Genomic DNA, 19418 nt, shown 5'->3' with positions numbered 1-19418 from the left:
TGCTGGATCTCAAGGGAGAGAATTTGTAGAATGCCTACAAGATGGCTTTTAGAGTAGCTTCTGATTGAGCCCACTAATGGATCAGCTAATCTGGATTCGGTGTTGTGTAATGAACCAGATTTGATTAGGGAGTTTAAGGTAAAGGAATCCTTTGGAGACAATGAACATATTATGAGAGATTTCACCCTGCAATTTAAGAAAGAGAAGCTGAAGTCAGATGTATCAGTATTACAGTAGAGTAAAGGGAATTACAGAGGCATGAAAGAGGAGCTAGCCAAAGTTGATTGGAAGGGGACACCAGCAGGGATGATGGCAGAGCAGCAAAGTTTGGAGGCTCTAGGAACAATTTGGAAGGGACAGGATAGATACACCCCAAAGAAGAAGAAGTATTTTAAATTCAGGATGATGCAACCATGGCTGACAAAAGAAGTCAAAGCGAGCATAAAAAAGAGGGCGTATAATAGAGCAAAAATTATTGGAAAGTTAGATGATTGGGAAACTTTAAAAAACAACAGAAGACAATTAAAAATGCCACCGTAGAAGACACTAGCAGTATGTCAGAAGTTTGAGAGTGCCAGGGGGCAGAAGTGATTGCAGTTGCTAAGGCCAGGGAGAGGGTGTTTGGGGAACTTAAAGATCTGAAGGTAGATAAGTCATCTGGACCAAATGGACTACACCACAAGGTTCTGAAAGGGGTAGCTGAAGAGTTTATGGAGGTATTAGTAAGGATCTTTACAGAATTCTGGAATTTATCCAGAGGATTGGAAAATTGCAAATGTCACTCTGCCCTTCAAGAAGGGAGGGAGGTCGAAGAAAGGAAATTATAGTCCAGCTAGCCTGACCTCTGTGGTTGGGAGGATGTCAGAGTTGATTGTTGCAGATGTAATTTTGGGGTACTTGGAAGCAAATAGGCAAAAGTCAGCATGGTTTCCTTAAGGGAAAATTTTGCCTGACAAATCTGTTGGAATTCATTGAGGAATTAACAAACAGGATAGACAAAGAAGAATCGGTGAATGTTGTGTACTTGGATTTTTGAGAAGGCATTTGACAAGGTGCTGTTCATGAGGCTACTTAACAAGATAAGAGCTCATGGTTTCACAGGAAAGATGCTGGCATGGAGAAAGCATTGGCTGATGGGCAGGAAGGAAAGAATGACAATAAAGGGAGCCGTTTCTGATTGGCTGCCGATGACAAGTGGTGTTCTGAAATGCTTGGTGTTGGGACTGCTTCTTTTTATGTTGTACATCAATGATTTGGATGATAGAACTGATGGCTTTGTGGCCAAGTTTGTGGATGATACAAAGATAGTTGGAAGAGCAGGCAGTGTTGAGGAAGGAGGGAGGCTGCAGAAGGATTTGGAAGGGGTAGGAGAATGGGCAAAGAAGTGGCAACTGGAATGCAGTGTATGATCATGCACTGTGGTAGAAGGAATAAAAGCATAGTCTATTTTCTGAATGGGGAGAAAATTCAAAAATCCAAGGTGCTACGAGACTTGGGAGTCCTTGTGCAGGATTCCCTAAAGGTTAATTTGCAAGTTGAGTCAATAATTTGCAAGTTGGGATAATGGTTGCATGGATAGATAGAGGCTTTTTCCAGGGCTGAACTGGCTAACACAAGGGGGTATAGTTTTAAGGTGTTTGGAAATAGCTACTGAGGGGATGTTAGGGATAAGATTTTAACACAGAGAGTGGTGGGTGCATGGAATGCACTGCCAGAAATGGTGGTGGAAGCAGATACAATAGGGTATTTCAAGAGCGTCTTAGATAGGTACATGAAGCGTAGAAAAATAGAGGGCTATGCACAAGGAAGTTCTAGGCAGTTTCTAGAGTAGGTTACATGGTCCACATAACATTGTGGGCCGAAGGGCCTGTAATGTGCTGTAGATTTCTATGTTCTATGTTCTAATAATGAGGAAGACAAATGTAATGTTAGCATTCATTTCAGGAGGACTAGAATATAAAAGCAAGGAGTAATGCTGAAGCTTAATACTGATGAGGCCTCATGTGGAATATTATCAACAGTTTTGGGCACCTTATTTAAAAAAGGATATTCTGACATTGGAGAGGGTTCATAAGGTGTTCATGAGAAGGATTCCAGGAATGAAAGGCTTATCATAAGAGGAGCCTTTACTCACTGGAATTTAGAAGAATGAAGAGGAATCTCATTGAAACCTATCAAATATTGAAAGGTCAAGATAGAGTGGATGTGGCAAGGATGTTTCTTCTTGTGGGGTCTCGATGATCGGAGCGCACAGTCTCAGAATAGACCATTTAGAATAGAGATGAGGAGAAATTTCTTCAGCCAGAGGATGGGGAATCTGTGGATGGCTGTGGAGGCCAGGTCATTGGGTCTATTTAAGGTGGAGGTTGATCTGTTCTTGATTATTCAGGGTGTGAAATGTTATGGAGAGAAGGCAGGAGAATAGAGATGAGGCGGAGGTGAATTGGCTGTGGTGGGATGGTGGAGTGGACTCGATGAAGCAAATAGCTTGGCTCTGTTCTTATGTGTTCTGGTCTGATGGTCTGACCAAGTGTGTCCTCGGACATTGTGTGAAGGTAGAGAAGAAGTTGGTGTGTCCCTGGCAGGGATATTTATACTATCATTAGCCACAAGTTAGGTACCAAAAGATTGGAGGATGGATAACATTGTGCTTTTATTTAAGAAGGGCTGCAAGAACAAGCCTGGACTGGTAAGCCTAACATCAATGGTGGGAAAAATACTGGAAGGGTATCCCAGGAAATATCTACATTTGGAAAGGGAAGGACTGATTAGGGATAGTCAGAATGGTTTTCTGTGTGCGAAATCACGTTTCATGAGTCTGATGAGTTTCTTTGAAGAGGTGACCAAGATGACTAATGAGAACAGGACAGTGGACATTATATACATGTACTTCAGCAAGTCCTTTGACAAGGTCTTATACGATTGGCTTGTTCAGAAGGTTAGATCATATATGATACAGGGTGAGCTACCCAATGGGATGCAAATTTGGCTTGGTATAAGGAATCAGAATGTGGTACTCGAGGGTTATTTTTCAGATTGAATGACTGCAACTAGCAGTCCCTGTTGTTTATCCTGATAATCAATGACTTGGATGAAAATATAGTTGGCATGGGTATTAAGTTTGAGGATGGCATCAAGATTTGTGATATAATGAACAACAAAGAAGTCTATCTAAGATTACAACAGGATCTAGATTAAAGGGAAACTGTAGACAAGGAATGGCAGAGGAATGCAATTGAGGCAAAGTATTGTATTTTGGCACTGAAGTTAAACCTGGACAGTAAACTGTATGGCCCTGGGGAGTTTAGTAGAAGATAACAAGTTATGCAACTATATAGTTTCCTAAAAACAGCAATGCATGTAGACAGGGTCATGAAGATGTTCAGCCTGCTTGCCTTCATCAGTCAGGATACTGTGTTCAAGAATTGGGATGGCATGTTACAATTGTGCAAGATGTTGGTGAGATCACACTTGGAATACTGTGCACAGTTTGATTTCTAGCTATTTGTAGGGTAAGGGTGCAGAAAAGATTTGTAAACATGTTACTGGGACTAGAAGGCTTAAGTTGTAAGGAGAAATTGGATGGGCTGGGGCTTTTTCCCTTGAACTTGAGAGGCTGAAATGTGAACTTATAGAGACATATAAAATCTTGAGGAGCATAGATTAGGCAAATAGTCAAGTCTTTTTCCCCAAGGCAGTGAAATCTAAAACTAGAGGGCACAGATTTAAGGAGAGTAGGGAAAAATTTAAAGGGAATCTGAGGAGCAATCTTCTAACACAAAGTATCGTGGATATGTGGAAAGATATTCCGGATGAAGTGGTAGCTGTAGGTACAATTATAGTTTACAACATATTTGAATAGGTACATGGATAGGACAATTTCAAGGGATATGGTCCAAACCCAGGTAAATGGGACTTCTTCTGGTTGGCAACTTAATCTGCATGTATGAGTAGGGCTGAAGGGCCTACCTCTGTGCTTTATGTCTCTATGGCTACGTCCACACTAGACCAGATAAATCCGTAACCGAACCCTTTTCTCTTCGCTTTGACCCTCTGTCCACACTGAAATGTCGTTTTCCTCCCCTGAAAATGGAGCTTTTCTAAAATGCCCTCCAGAATGTATAAATTTGAAAACGCTGGATTGGGCAGAGCAGTGTGGACCAGGTAACCAGAGAAATCTAAAAACACTGTCATGACGTGCTGGAACAGATAGTGACAGCAGCATGCTATTTCATTGTTTTCTTGAACTCAACCTAACAATTTCAGAACAGATGGCAATGAGATTGAAGCCAGAAGAGTTAGAAATGTACTTACCAAATACTTTGACCCATAACTTACTGAATAAATAAATATGCTCACTTTGCCCTGTTTTCTGTCCTCACTTGTATGAAGGTGGTTTACCTATTTATGCAAGTACTTCTCTGACTATAGATGTTTAACAGCCTAATGTAAGATTGTATGGAAATACAAGATAACACTGATGCAGACATGTTTTATACATTTAACAAGGTGCTTTATTAATGCAACAGAGTTAGTCAGTTTTTCAATGTTCGTCGTCAGCTGGGTCATACTGTCCATGAACTCCCTGTCGGTTGCCTCCATACGCTCCAATATTTGTTTTGTTTAGTTTTAAGTCCTCTTGCATGAGAGCCAACAGCTGTCCGTTGTTTGGCAATTAAGATTTTCTAGTCTGTAACTGGACAAATGCGCACCAAGTCTTTCACGGCGAGATTCGACACCAAACACATCGCTTGTTTTTGGTAGAAGTGTCCTGCACATGCCCAGTAGGAGGAGATTCGCCGAAATACCCGTTTTAATGTGGACGGAGGTATTTTCAAAAATGCTTGGTGTGGATGTCCTTCGTTTTTACGCGAAACCGGAATTTTCAAAATTATCCGGTCTAGTGTGGACGTAGCCTCAGACTCCAGTTATGAGTTTGTAATGTACTTTTGTTTTTCATGATAGCTACATTAATGCTTGAGTACAAGTGAAGATTATTATTTAGTTTGGTTGGTAATTGATAAGATATCTGTATTCAGTTCTGATGGATAGTTGTTAAAGTGGCTAAATGTCGATGTTTTATTTTTCAGAGTTGTTACCATTATTATATGAGATCTGATCCATTATTGTTGTTTCTATTAGCATGTTGCAAATAATTGGTTGACTTGTTCATAAGATAAGGATGGGAATGAGGTTTCATTTCATAAGACTGGTTGGTTGTAGTGTGAATGTTGATACCCCAAAGGTACTTGTGTTTGTATAAATTCAGGGGTTGTTTTGGTTGGGGTGAAAGTTACACTGAGCAAAGATGTAACACTATTTTATAGTGCAACACTGTTAATCAATGAGTGATATGCACTGACCATCTTCAAGAAAAGAGACAAGTCCAACAATGTTCTGCCTGCTGTACACCACAAGGAAAATCATTCCCAGGTCCCTCTCAGTTGCTTCCTTCTACTGATCTAAGTGTCGCTTCCACCAATTAATACATGGATTTGTCCAGCAAGAAGTACAGTTGACATGATTTGCTTGACAACTCTAGGGAATTTATACATTGTTGCTTTGGATCTCACATATGTTACTGAATCCTTCAATTGGTAGAGAGTTAATTTTAAAAAAATGAGGCTGAAAGTAATATGCTACTTTCCTTGCAATCTCTCATCTCAATTTGGTGATTTATCATTACTCCTAGAGCACATTTTCTATTCCACCTACTAATAGTTTTCCTGTTGTATTGTATTTCTGGTTGGATTGGTACCGAATTTAAGCTCAGGCTTGTAATAGATAGCTTTTAAGGATATTTGCCAGAATTTAAAGTAGCTGGAACTTGACAATTAAGCATATGGACTTAAGGCCTAGATTATAACCATATAACAATTACAGCATGGAAACAGGCCATCTCGGCCCTTCTAGTCCATGCCGAAAGCTTACTCTCACCTAATCCCACTGACCCGCACTCAGCCCATAACCCTCCATTCCTTTCCTGTCCATATACCTATCCAATTTTGCTTTAAATGACAATACCGAACCTGCCTCTAGCACTTCTACTGGAAGCTCATTCCACACAGCTACCACTCTCTGAGTAAAGAAGTTCCCCCTCATGTTGCCCTTAAACTTTTGCCCCCTAAGTCTCAACTCATGTCCTCTTGTTTGAATATCCCCTACTCTCAATGGAAAAAGCCTATCCACGTCTATCTATCCCCCTCATAATTTTAAATACCTCTATCAAGTCCCTCCTCAACCTTCTACGCTCCAAAGAATAAAGACCTAACTTGTTCAATCTTTCCCTGTAACTTAGGTGCTGAAACCCAGGTAACATTCTAGTAAATCTTGTCTGTACTCTCTCTATTTTGTTGACATCTTTCCTATAATTTGGTGACCAGAACTGTACACAATACTCCAAATTAGGCCTTACCAAGGCTTTGTACAATTTTTTTTTAATAAAATTTTTTTATTCGTTTTTCAAAACATTTTACAAAATTAAAAACCCCAAATCCCAATGAGGAGCATTAATACAGAGCAAGGTTAAGCATACAATAACAATATGCTACAAAGGAAGAGAATTTAACAAAAAAGCACCTAAATTAAAGACAAGTGAGCTTAGTGTCCTCCCCAAACCCCACAACACAAGAAAAAAAACAACAATTCCAGACCAACCACCACACAATATAGAGAGTATAAGTCCGGACAGTCAAACTCCCAGACTGTGAATACACTTAGCACAGAGGATAATAATGCCTACTACCAGAAAAAAAAAGGGAGCTGAAAGCAAGGGACCAAAAAGAAAAAAAAAACCCTAGTCAAGAGGAAGGTTATGAAAGTACTCGATAAAAGGCCCCCAGACCTTATGGAACTTTAAATCCGAATTGAGAACTGAATAATGAATTTTTTCGAGGTCCAAGCAGGCCATAATGTCGTTAAGCCATTGCGCATGAGTGGGCGGGGCAACATCTCTCCATCTAAGGAGGATCAAGCGTCTCGCCAGGAGAGAGGCAAAGGATAGTATTCGGCATTTGGACGGACCCAGACATAAATCTGTCTCGCCCCAAAAACCGAACAGAGCAATTAAGGGGTTAGGTTCTAGGTGCTGATTCAGAATACCGGATAGTGTAGTGAAGACATCTTTCCAGAATTTCTCCAAGCTAGGACAGAACCAGTATATATGGATGAGAGAGGCCACGCCCCTCTTGCATTTATCACAGAGCGGACTAATGCCAGGGTAGAATTGAGATAGTTTAGATTTAGACATATGGGCTCTATGAACAATCTTAAACTGTAAGAGACAATGGCGAGCACAAAGAGAGGTTGAGTTAACCGATTTGAGAACTGAGTCCCAGCTCTCCTCGGATAAGGAGATATTTAAATCCTGCTCCCAGGCCAATTTAATTTTATCCACAGGGGCCCGTCGTAAGGCTGCTAGTTTATCTTGGATAATTGAAATTAAACCTTTACCTAGTGGATTAATGGAGAGAAATAGGTCCATAGCATTTTTCGCAGGCATTTCAGGAAAGTTAGGAATTAAAGGAGCAGTAAAGTGTCGGATTTGGAGATATCTGAAAAAGTGAGCGTTAGGCAGGTTGAACTTAACAGAGAGCTGTTGAAAAGAAGCGAAGCGGTTATCAATGAAGAGATCTTCAAAATGTCTAATGCCCTTCCTGTACCAAACATGGAATGCTGAATCGAACATGGTAGGTAAAAAAAGGTGATTATGTGCGACAGGGCTAGAAATCGAAAACCCCTGGAAACCATAGCATTTCCTGAACTGAGCCCATATACGCAAAGTGTGTCTAACCAGAGGATTAGCTATTGATCTGGGCAGACTGCTAGGGAGTGCAGAGCCAAGAAGTGCAGATATAGATAATTCTTTAGTAGAGCTCAACTCCATTGCCACCCAGTTAGGGCACTCAGGTTGACCGTGGAAGAAAGACCAGAAGGCAGCACAACGTATATTAGCTGCCCAGTAATATAAGCGAAAGTTAGGTAAAGCCATGCCACCCTCTTTTTTAGATTTTTGGAGGTGGATTTTATTAATTCTAGAGCGCTTATTCTGCCACAGATATGACAAAATAATCGAGTCTAAGGAATCAAAAAAAGATTTAGGAATAAAAATTGGGATAGATTGAAATAAGTATAAAAATTTGGGGAGAACATACATTTTGACAACATTGATACGACCTACCAAGGACATAGATAGAAGTGACCATTGTACCAGACTCTGTTTTGTAGTATATGAAAGATTGACAAAGTTTTCATGAAAGAGATCTTTAAACTTCCTTGTGACTGTAATTCCAAGATAAATAAATTGATTATGGACTACTTTAAAAGGGAGATCACGAAATATTAGTTCTTGTGCTTCTTTATTAATTGGGAAAAGTTCACTCTTATGTAAGTTGAGTTTATAGCCAGAGATCTGGCTAAACTGGTCAAGAAGTGAAAACATTAGAGGTAAGGATGTAGACGGATATGAGAGAAAGAGTAATAAGTCATCAGCATAGAGAGAGACTTTATGCTCAACACCCCCTCTCCAAATCCCGGTCAGTTCAGGACATTTTCGAAATGCTATCGCCAGAGGTTCTATAGCCAAATCAAAGAGAAAGGGACTTAAGGGGCATCCCTGACAGGTGCCACGTTTGAGATTGAATACTTGGGATTTCTGAAAGTTAGTTAGAACAGAAGCAGTAGGACACAGGTACAGCAATTGGATCCAAGAGATGAAACTTTGGCCAAGGTCAAATTTTTCTAAGACTGCAAAAAGGTAGTTCCACTCTATACGATCAAATGCTTTCTCCGCATCAAGGGAGATAACACATTCAGGAGTCCCAGTTGGAACTGAGTATAAAATATTAAATAGACGCCGAATGTTAAAAAAAGGGAGACGGTTTTTAATAAAGCCTGTTTGGTCATCAGAGATAATGGAGGGAATAACGGTTTCTAATCTATGAGCCAACACTTTAGCTAAGATCTTTACATCAACATTGAGCAGAGAGATCGGCCTGTACGAGGAACACTCTGTTGGGTCTTTGCCCTTTTTTAAAAGAAGAATAATAGATGCCTCATTGAAAGAGGGTGGCAATTTGCCGTAGTTAAACGAGTCAGATAATACTGAAAGTAACTGAGGAGAAAGAAGTGAGGAGAATGATTTATAAAATTCCACAGGGAACCCATCAGGTCCAGGAGATTTCCCTGAGGACAGTGCAGAAATTGCAAAAGATATTTCTTCTAGTGATATAGGCGCATTGAGTTTGGCTTTGAAATCAGATGAAAGTGAGGGGATATTCAGATTCTGTAAAATTTGATCCACAGAGATATTGTCATTCAGGGATTCAGAGGAATAAAGCCGAGAATAAAAATTTTTAAATGCGTCATTAATTTCTAAATGATCCGATGTAAAGTTTCCGTTCTCCTTCCGGATCTTTGTAATATGTTGTTTGGCTTTGGAACGCCTCAGCTGATTGGCTAGGAATTTACCAGACTTATCCCCATGAATGTAAAAGCGGCTCTTGCTTTCGAGAAGTTGGCGTTCGACAGGTTGAGTGGACAGAAGGTTAAATTTAGTTTGGAGTTCAACGCGCTTCTTGTATAATTCAGGGTTCTTAGTTTGGGCATATAATTGATCCACATCTTTAATCTGGTTAATGAGGTCTGCTCGATCTGCACAGGATCTTCTATTGAGATTTGCTGTGTAAGAGATTATTTGACCCCTCAAATATGCTTTCATGGCATCCCAGACAATCTGGGATGGCACTTCAGGTGATGTATTAGTGTTAAAATAGAAGGTTATCTGGTCTTTAATAAATTTTATGAAATCATCATCCGATAATAAAATTGAATCGAACCGCCAGTGTTTGTTCCTCTGAGGGAGACCGGGAAAGTTCAGAGAGAGGGTAATTGGGGCATGGTCAGAAATCAGTATACTCTGATAGTCACAAGTGTGGGCAAATGGGATAAGTTGGTTATCAAGTAGGAAATAGTCAATTCTAGTGAAGGTATGGTGAACATGTGAGAAAAAGGAATAATCTCTCTCCGTAGGATGGAGGAAACGCCATATATCAGAGATACCAAAATTAGAGAGAAACGACTGAATAGCTAAGGCAGATTTGGTAGGTGATCTGGTAACAGAGGACGATCGGTCCAGTTTAGGATCCAACCAACAGTTAAAGTCACCACCCAATATAAGAGAGTATGAGTTTGTCTGGTAGTGAGGAAAAAAACCGTTCAAAAAAGTTAACATCATCAAAGTTGGGGGCATACAGGTTTGCTAGTGCAGCTTTAGTGTTATATAGTTTACCAGAAACAATAATAAAACGGCCATTTGTGTCCAATATTTTATCATGGAGTTCAAAAGGAATATTTGAGTTAATAAGAATGGAGACTCCCCTAGCTTTAGCGGCAAAGGATGAATGAAAATGCTGACCCGCCCACTTGGACAGAAGCCGGGAGTTATCAAAACAACGAATATGAGTTTCTTGGAGGAAAGCAATGTCAGCTTTGAGTTGTTTAATATGTGAGAATACCTTCCTCCTTTTAACAGGGTGGTTCAGTTCCTTTACATTCCAGCTCACAAATTTAAGTGCACTAGCCATTATCAATTACTAATGCATAAAAGGCAGCAGGCATATAAAAAATCAAGCGGTACAATAGCAGTCTGGGAGCAGAGATGTAAACATAGATTCGTAAGGTCAAAATATAAACATGTCCTAAACAATAAAGAAATGTTGGAACTGGAAAACCCACCCCATCCACACAACCCAAAACTAGACGGCTACCAAAACAAGTAGCTAGCTCTACCAAAAAAATTAACCCAAATACAACTTCCAGATCTGTGTCATTGACAGCAGTTCCGTATAAATGCTATAACAAACAGTAACTAGTTTATGCACTAGAAAACATAACTACAGATTAGAACACCTTCTGCCGAAATATACAACTTAATACAGAGAAAATCGGAAGAAAACCAAAACTAACCTACCCGCGAAATATTATAGAAGAATAAAGTAAGAGAAAGGGAAAAAAAAGGGTAAGAAGGAAAAAGAAAAAAAGAGGAAGGAGAAAATTATAAATTCAAGACGAGTATTTATCAACCGTTCACCGAGAAGGGAGAAAAAAAAATTCAGAGAATGGAAAAAAAAGGGGGTGAAGAAAAGAAAAAGATAAAATAAATAAATATTTAAAACAGAGGAAAAATAAATCAGCAGTTGAACTGTGAACCGACAAACAGGGAGGCCTTCACTAAAGACTTCAAACCTCCAAAACAAGTTAGAATTAGTTGTAGAACTCTGTAGGTAAAGTTATACAGAGGTAAAAATAGATTACACACACACCAAATCCCGGGAGAGATTGTCAACAGCCTTTAGAGTTTCAGTGAATAATGTCTGAGTGATTCAAGTGAATTCCGAGTCCAGAGAAAGTAATTTTACTACGAGGAGTACTTATCCACCATTTTAGGAGGTCCGATCAGATTCCGAAGATGACTGGATAGCCGGAAGACTTGCCACAAACGCTTCAGCTTCCCTCGCTGATTTGAACCACTTGAATTCCCCGGTATTAAACTTGATTCTTAGGTCAGCAAGATTACGAAAGGAAGGTTTGAAACCACGATCAAAAAGCACTTTCATTACGCCTTTATACTCAGCACGCATCTTTAAGGTCTGGGGTGCAAAATCTTCCACAAAGCGAATGGTTGTATCCTGGAAAGAAAAAGAGCCTCTACGACGTGCCTCCACAATGAGACTGTGTTTTACCTGGTATTGATGGAAACACAAGATTACTGGTCGCGGGCGGGAGCCCAGAATTCCGACGGGAACGTAAACTCTGTGTGCCCGTTCGAGCTCGGGCGGCTTCGGAAGCAGATCTTTCCCGAATATCTCACAGAGAAACTCGGCGAAAAACTTCACGGTTGACCCCTTCTCAGTTGCCTCTGGTAATCCCAGAATTCTGATGTTGCAGCGTTTGCTGCGATTTTTGAGATCCACCATTTTGGAAAGAAGTTTATTAGATTTTTCCTCTAAGCTGGAACAGAGAGTCTCCAAGTATCGAACCCGACTTTCTAAAGCTTCAGAAGTCGAATCAATGCGAGATAAGTGTTCAGCATGTTTGTCCACTTTATCGTTGATCCGATCCAGTTTCTCTTCTAACTGTTTGAAAGCGGTTTTAATTTCCTTTAAGATTTCGTCTCGGAGATTTTCAAGCGCCTCCATCGTCACGTCCGACGAGGTCGTAGTTTCTTTTCTCCCGGATTTAGAACTCTTGCTAGACATTGTAGGTTAGATATATTCACAGGCAAGTAAGAGATACCGAAATAATTCCTAACTAAGCTTTATAAAATGGAGACATTTAGTGCAAAGGTAGCGACAGTAATGGAACAAAAGTTCGGAGCAGCTAAGCAGTTGCCATCTTACCGGAAGTCCGGCTTTGTACAATTTTAACATTACATCCCAACTCCTATGCTCAGTGCTCTGATTTATAAAGGCCAACATACCAAAAGCTTTCTTCACCACCCTATCCACATGAGATTCCACCTTCAAGGAACTATGCACCATTATTCCTAGATCACTCTGTCCTACTGCATTCTTTAATGCTCTACCATTTACCATGTATGTCCTATTTGGGTTATTCCTACCAAAATGTAGCAGCTCACACTTATCAGCATTAAACTCCATCTGCCATCGCTCAGCCCACTCTTCTAACTGGCCTAAATCTCTCTGCAAACTTTGAAAACCTACTTAATTATCCACAACGCCACCAACCTTAGTATCATCTGCATACTTACTAATCCAATTTACCACCCCATCATCCAGATCATTAATGTATATGACAAACAGCATTGGACCCAGTAGAGATCCTTGAGGCACACCACTAGTCACCGGGCTCCAATCTGACCAACAGTGATCCACCACTACTCTCTGGCATCTCCCATCCAGCCACTGTTGAATCTGTTACGTACCCCGTAACTGGGTTATCAGACCAGCAGAAATGGAATGATACATTGGCGTCTGGTGGTACTGTAACTAAAGGTGTTTATTAGTAAACTAAGCAATACAGTATCAAAAATGCAAATATACATATAAAACAGGTTAGTAATAATAAAAACAGAGGTGTAGGAATCAGAATCAACAGTAAAAAACAAGCTCTATCCAAGTCTAGGGGTAAATGAATTGTCATAAGAGAATATAGAGTTCAGTTCAGTTCGTGCTGAGGTAGTTGTTGTTGTGTTGCAATGTTGGGGAGAGAGAGAGAGAGAGAGAGAGCGAGCAAGAGATGAGCAGCTGCAGCAGGCAAATCTTCTGTCGTCTTCTTGTTCCATTGTACCGTTGGGGTCATTGGTTATGACCCTTCCGTTCCAGGCTAGACCGTTTTTCAGTGATGGACTCGTCACCCAGGCAAGGGCGGACACACACATAAGTCCCCACCGGTCTGCCTTCATCCACCGTGCTCCAGACTGTTTCTCCTGAACCGATTCTCCAGGCCCCCACCTTCCTGTGGGTGCACAACACTCTTTCAGTGTCTACTGGTGTGTCTGAGGGTGTCTCCCCAGATCCGTCTTTTATCCCCACTGACGGGGTATCAGCCATCCATCAACTCCACATGTCCATGTCCATCAAACTAGTCCACTCCCTGCTGTCTCAGCAAGAATGTTAACGAGCAAAGAAGTGTTCTTGTAGCAAAGGGTAAGTAATCAGTGAAGAAGGCATAATACATAAATCACCCGTCTCTCTCTCTCTCTCTTATCTGTAGCAGATGCCTCTACCTCTGTTCCCGGGGGTTGGGGGGGGGGGGGTGATGGTGTCAGCTCTGCAGCTCTGGACAAATCCAATTTTCAAGATTCCTGTCATTAACTGCAGCATTTCGTAACATCAAATGCTTTGTCCTATCTTGCAGGATGGTTGTAAAATTACTGTGGAGGAGATTACAAAACACCCATGAAGGGCTACTGTAATCAGTTCTGGTGTAAATGGCCTGAATTTAACTGCATGTGCTCAATAATTGCAGCAATCCAGACTAACTTCAAATGCCATCACCAGCTGTAGGGGAATATATATTATTGCTGTAATAAAGGATAGCACATTTATATACCATTACGTTTCACTCTACCAGATAGGGTATCAACATTATTGGCATTCTGCTTGAAATCACTGGGGTTCTATGACACCCTTTTAATTTATATTGTGATGATGGTAGGCTGTATGAGAGAAGTCATCATGGGTTCATCTGTGCTACAGTGGAAGCTAAGTTTGCAATCAGCAATTGAAGTATAATGAAATCCATTTGTATTGAAATGCAGCTGGGTATCATACCTACGCTAAGAATGTGGTGTCAATAGACTTGGCAAAACTATGTGCAAGATTGGAGCTAGATTCCTACATTCCTTCATCTTCCTATCTCTTTCAGGCTTTTCAGAAAATCTAAAATTGCCCCAACCATCTCACTGTGCATGCACATCAGTGCACGTCCACAAGCTGTTCTATTGTAGTCCTCATCTGGGTGCTCTGAAGTAGCAGTGATAGACAATCTCACTTTCTGGTCAATGACACCCAAGCTGATGTTTATCCCTCTGGCTTGACATGATTTGATAACTAATGATGTGAGATGTGCTGGAGAAATTCCATGTGTAAATGTTTTTGGACCATTTGCATTTGAGGATTGATGGATAAGTGAAGGTGTGTGTATAGCATGAAATGTTCTAGAAAATTTCAATGTATGAGCATGTTGGGTTTCTATGAATTTTCAGAAACATTATTGTTATGTGAGTCTGAAAGTTAATGTGCAGTAAATAATTTATCAGTTGATAACTCATTAGGGGTGATTGATAAGTTTGTGGCCTATGTAGAAGGAGATGAGTTATTAACTTCAAACTTTCTGCATTATCACTCAAATAGTTGAACTGCATGTGCATGTAATGAGAGCTGTATAAGTCATCTCCTTCTACCTTAGGCCATGAACAACAATCACCCAAGCTATGGACACTTTCTGGAGGTCCAAGATGTATATGCTCCATGACTGCTGGACTAAGTGTGTAAATGTAGGAGGGGACTACGTTGAAAAATAAATGTGATAGGTTGTCTAAAATTGACTCCTTCTACCTTAGGCCACAAACTTATCAATCACTCCTTGTATGTTATGTTTAAGTGCAGAACTTATTACATTAGGATCCTGCAGAAATTTCTTGTGTGAAGAACATGGGGACTTTCAAGGATTTCTCATGCATCAACCGTCTAATGCTTCATTTTCAGCACAATCAAATTTCTACCTCTGTTCAGATAAACACACATAGCATTGTAGCTATTAATCAATTTGTCCATGATAGTTGTGAAACTATATTTCAATTTACTTTTAACAAATCTGATTAAGTAACTCATTTAGAAGTGTTTGAGACATTATGAATTACGTGGAAAACAGAAGGGAAAATTTCTTGACTGTAACAGCTATGTGTTGGAAAATTAAACTCTTAATTTGTTTTCAGTGACTGCAAGATCCAAGCTGAAATTCCAGAAGTGGAAACTGAAGATGGGAACTGGTTAAAGCCCATATCTTGTGAGTTCCCTGAAGGTTCAACTTTGCTGTATGAAAATGGAACAAAGAAAAGCATAACATGCTGCATCACCTTTTCTTCATTCGTCCCAATTTCGATAAATATGGATGTTATTTTCATGGATCAGGAAAAGGAAAGGTAAAATAGTCATCGTGGATATCATAAGATTTTCTTAGAGAATAAGATCTTAGTATGCAAATAAGATGACAACTTGACAAAATGTGGTTCCAAATACTGAAATATGAGTAGCACTTAGGTGCCTGGTCAGGGAAAGTGAGGAGTTGATAGAGAAGAGCTATAGGCAAGTAGCCACATCAGGGCCTTGAGAGACAGATAAGTATGTAACAGTCAGGAGAGGGAAGGCCAAGAGTCAGATACTATAGAGTACCCCCGTGGCTGTTCTCCTTAACAATAAGTACACCTGTTTGATTACTGTTGGGGAGGGGGGACCTATCTGAAGGAAGCAACAGTGGCTGCCTCTCTGCATAGATTCTGGCCCTATGGCTCAGAAGGGTAGGGAAAGGAAGAAGGCAGCAGTGACAGGGGACTCAATAGTTAGGGGATTGGACAGGTGATTCTGTGGATGCAAGAAAAAAACACAGAAGGTAGTTTGCCTCCCAGGTGCCAGGATCTGGGATGTTTCTGATCATGTCCTCGATATCATGAAATGGGAAGGTGAACAGCCAGAAGTTGTGGTACATATTGGTATCAACAACATAGGTAGGAAAGGGGAGTAGGTCCTGAAAACAGACTGCAGGGAGTTAGGAAGGAAGTTAAGAAGCAGGACGTCAGAAGTAGAAACCTTGGGATTACTGTCTGTGCCATGCGACAGGAATAGTGTGAGGTGGAGGATAAATGCAAGGCTGAGGGATTGGAGCAGGGGGCAGGGATTCAGATTTCTGAATCATTGGGACCTCTTTTGGGGCAAGTGTGACCTGTACAAAAAGGACGGTTGCACTGAAATCCGAGGGGGACCAATATCCTGGCAGGGAGGTTTGCTAAGGCTATTGCGGAGAGTTTAAGCTAGAATTGCTGGGGGGTAGGAACCGAACTGAAGAGAGGACGGAAGGGGCTGTTGGATTACAAGTAGAGAAAGCTTGAAGATAGTGCAAGAGGGAGGATAGGCAGGTGATAGAGAAGGTATACCCTCAGACAGATGGTTTGAGATGTGTCTATTTTAATGCAAGAGGCATCTTGAACAAAGCAGATGAGCTTAGAGTGTGGATCAGTACTAGGAGCTATGATGTTGTGGCCATTACAGAGACTTGGATGGCTCAGGGGCAGGAATGGTTACTTAGAGTGCCAGGCGTTAGATGTTTCAGAAAGGACAGGGATGGAGGCAAAAGAGGTTGGGGGCATGGCTCTGCTGATCAAAGATAGAGTCATGGCTGAAGAACAGGAGGAAGTCATGGAGGGATTGTCAAACTGAGTCTCTGTGGGAGGAAGTTAGAAACAGGAAGGGGTGAATAACGCTACTGGGTGTTTTTTTATAGACCACCCAATAGTAACAGGGACATCGAGGAGCAGATAGGGAGACTGATTCTGGTAAGGTGTAATAATCATGGGGTTGTCATGGAGAGAGATTTTAATTTCCCAAATATCGATTGGCATCTCCATAGAGCAAGGGGTTTAGATGGGGTGGAGTTTGTTAATTGTGTTCAGGAAGGTTTCCTGACACAATATATAGATACGCCAACAAGAGGAGAGGCTGTACTTGATCTGGTATTGGGAAATGAATCTTGTCAGATGTCAGGTCTCTCAGTAGGAGAGCATTTTGAAGATAGTGATCATAGTTCTATCTTCTTTACCATAGCATTGGAGAGGGATAGGAATAGAAAAGTTAGGAAAGCGTTTAATCAGAGTAAGGGGAAATATGAGGCTATCAGACAGGAATTTGGAAGCATAAATTGGGAACAGATGTTTTCAGGGAAATATACGGCAGAAATGTGGCAAATGTCCAGGGGATATTTGTGTGTCGTTCTACATAGGTACATTCCAATGAGATAGGGAAACGATGGTAGGGTGCAGGAACCGTGGTGTACAAAGGCTGTAATAAATCTAGTCAAGAAGAAAAGAAAAGCTTACAAAGGGTTCAAAAAACTAGGTAATGATAGAGATCTTGAAGATTATAAGGCTAGCAGGAAGGAGCTTATGAATGAAATTAGGAGAGCCATGAGAAGGCCTTGGTGAGCAGGATTAAGGAAAGCCCCAAGGCCTCCTATAAATATGTGAAAAGCAAGAGGATAAGATGTGAGAGAAGAGGACCAATCAAGTATAAAAGTGGAAAAGTGTGTATGGAACCGGAGGAGATAGTAGAGATACTGAATGAATACTTTGCTTCAGTATTGAAAAGAATCTTGGCGATTGTAGGGATGATTTAAGGCGGATTGAAAAGCTTGAGCATATAGACATTAAGAAAGAGGATGCACTGGAGCTTTTGGAAAGCATCAAGTTGGATAAGTCTCCGGGACCAGCTGAGATGTACCCCAGACTACTGTGGGAGGCGTGGAAAGAGAATGCTGAGGCTCTGGCAATGATCTTTGCATCATCGATGGGGACGGGAGAGGTTCCGGAGGATTGGAGGGTTGAAGATGTTGTTCCCTTATTCAAAAAAGGGAGTAGAGATAGCCCAGGAAATTATAGACCAGTGAGCCTTACTTCAGTGGTTGGTAAGTTGATGGAAAAGATCCTGAGAGGCAGGATTTATGAACATTTGGAGAGGCATAATATGAATAAAAATAGTCAGCATGGTTTTGCCAAAGGCAGGTTGTGCCTTATGAGCCTGATTGAATTTTTTGAGGATGTGACTGAACACATTGATGAAGGTAGAGTAGTAGATGTAGTGTATATGGATTTCAGCAAGGCGCTTGATAAGGTACCCCATGCATGACTTATTGAGAAAGTAAGGAGGCATGTGATCCAAGGGGACCTTGCTTTATGGATTCAAAATTGGCTTGCTCACAGAAGGCAAAGAGTGGTTGTAGACAGGTCATGTTCTGTATGGAGGTCGATGCCCAGTGGTGTGCCTCAGCGATCTGTTCTGGGACCCCTTCTCTTTGTGAGTTTTATAAATGACCTGGATGAAGAAGTGGAGGGATAGGTTAGTAAATTTGCTGATGACACAAAGGTTGGGAGTGCTGTGGATAGTGTGGAGGGCTGTTAGAGGTTACAGTGGGACATTGATAGGATGCAAAACTGGGCTGAGAAGTAGCATATGGAGTTCAACCTAGATAAGTGTGAGGTGGTTCATTTTGGTAGGTCAAATATGATGGCAGAAATCTAGTATTAATGGTGAGACTCTTGGTAGTGTGGAGGATCAGAGGGATCTTGGGATCCGAGTCCATAGGACACCCAAAGCTGCTGCGCAGGTTGACTCTCTGGTTAAAAAGGCATATGGTACATTGGCCTTCATCAACCACGGGATTGAGTTTAAGAGCTGAGAGGTAATGTTACAGCTTTATAGGACCCTGGTTAGACCCCACTTGGAGTACTGCACTTAGTTCTGGTCACCTCACTATAGGAAGGTTGTGGAATCTATAGAAAGGGTGCAGAGGAGATTTACAAAGATATTACCTGGATTGGGGGGCATGCCTTATGAGAATAGGTTGAGTGAACTTGCTTTTTCTTCTTGAAGCGGCGGAGGATGGGAGGTGACCTGATAGAGGTGTATAAGATGATGAGAGGTATCGATCATGTGATAGTCAGAGGCTTTTTTCCCTTGGCTGAAATGACTAACATGGGAGGGCACAGTTTTAAGGTGCTTGGAAGTAGGTGCAGAGGAGATGTCAGGGGTAGTTTTTTACGCAGAGTCGTGAGTGCATGGAATGGGCTGCTGGCAATGGTGGTGGAGGCAGTTTAGATAGGGTCTTTTAAGAGACTCCTGGATAGA

The 19418-nt window shown here is 41.1% G+C and overlaps 1 protein-coding gene across 1 annotated transcript in view; it reads left to right on the top strand.

Annotated features, from left to right (window-relative positions):
- Nucleotides 1–19418, top strand: part of LOC140727211 (cilia- and flagella-associated protein 47-like) — a 596979-nt gene that overhangs the window by 174985 nt on the left and 402576 nt on the right. The window contains exon 24 of the mRNA XM_073044476.1: nt 15461–15667. Within this exon, the coding sequence (XP_072900577.1) occupies nt 15461–15667 (207 nt within the window). The remainder of the gene's footprint in view (nt 1–15460; nt 15668–19418) is intronic.

This window comes from Hemitrygon akajei, chromosome 5 (genome assembly GCF_048418815.1).
Source record: "Hemitrygon akajei chromosome 5, sHemAka1.3, whole genome shotgun sequence".
Lineage (NCBI taxonomy): Eukaryota > Metazoa > Chordata > Chondrichthyes > Myliobatiformes > Dasyatidae > Hemitrygon > Hemitrygon akajei.
The sequence above is the reverse complement of the archived record's forward strand: the minus strand, read 5'-3'. Positions and strand labels throughout refer to the sequence as shown.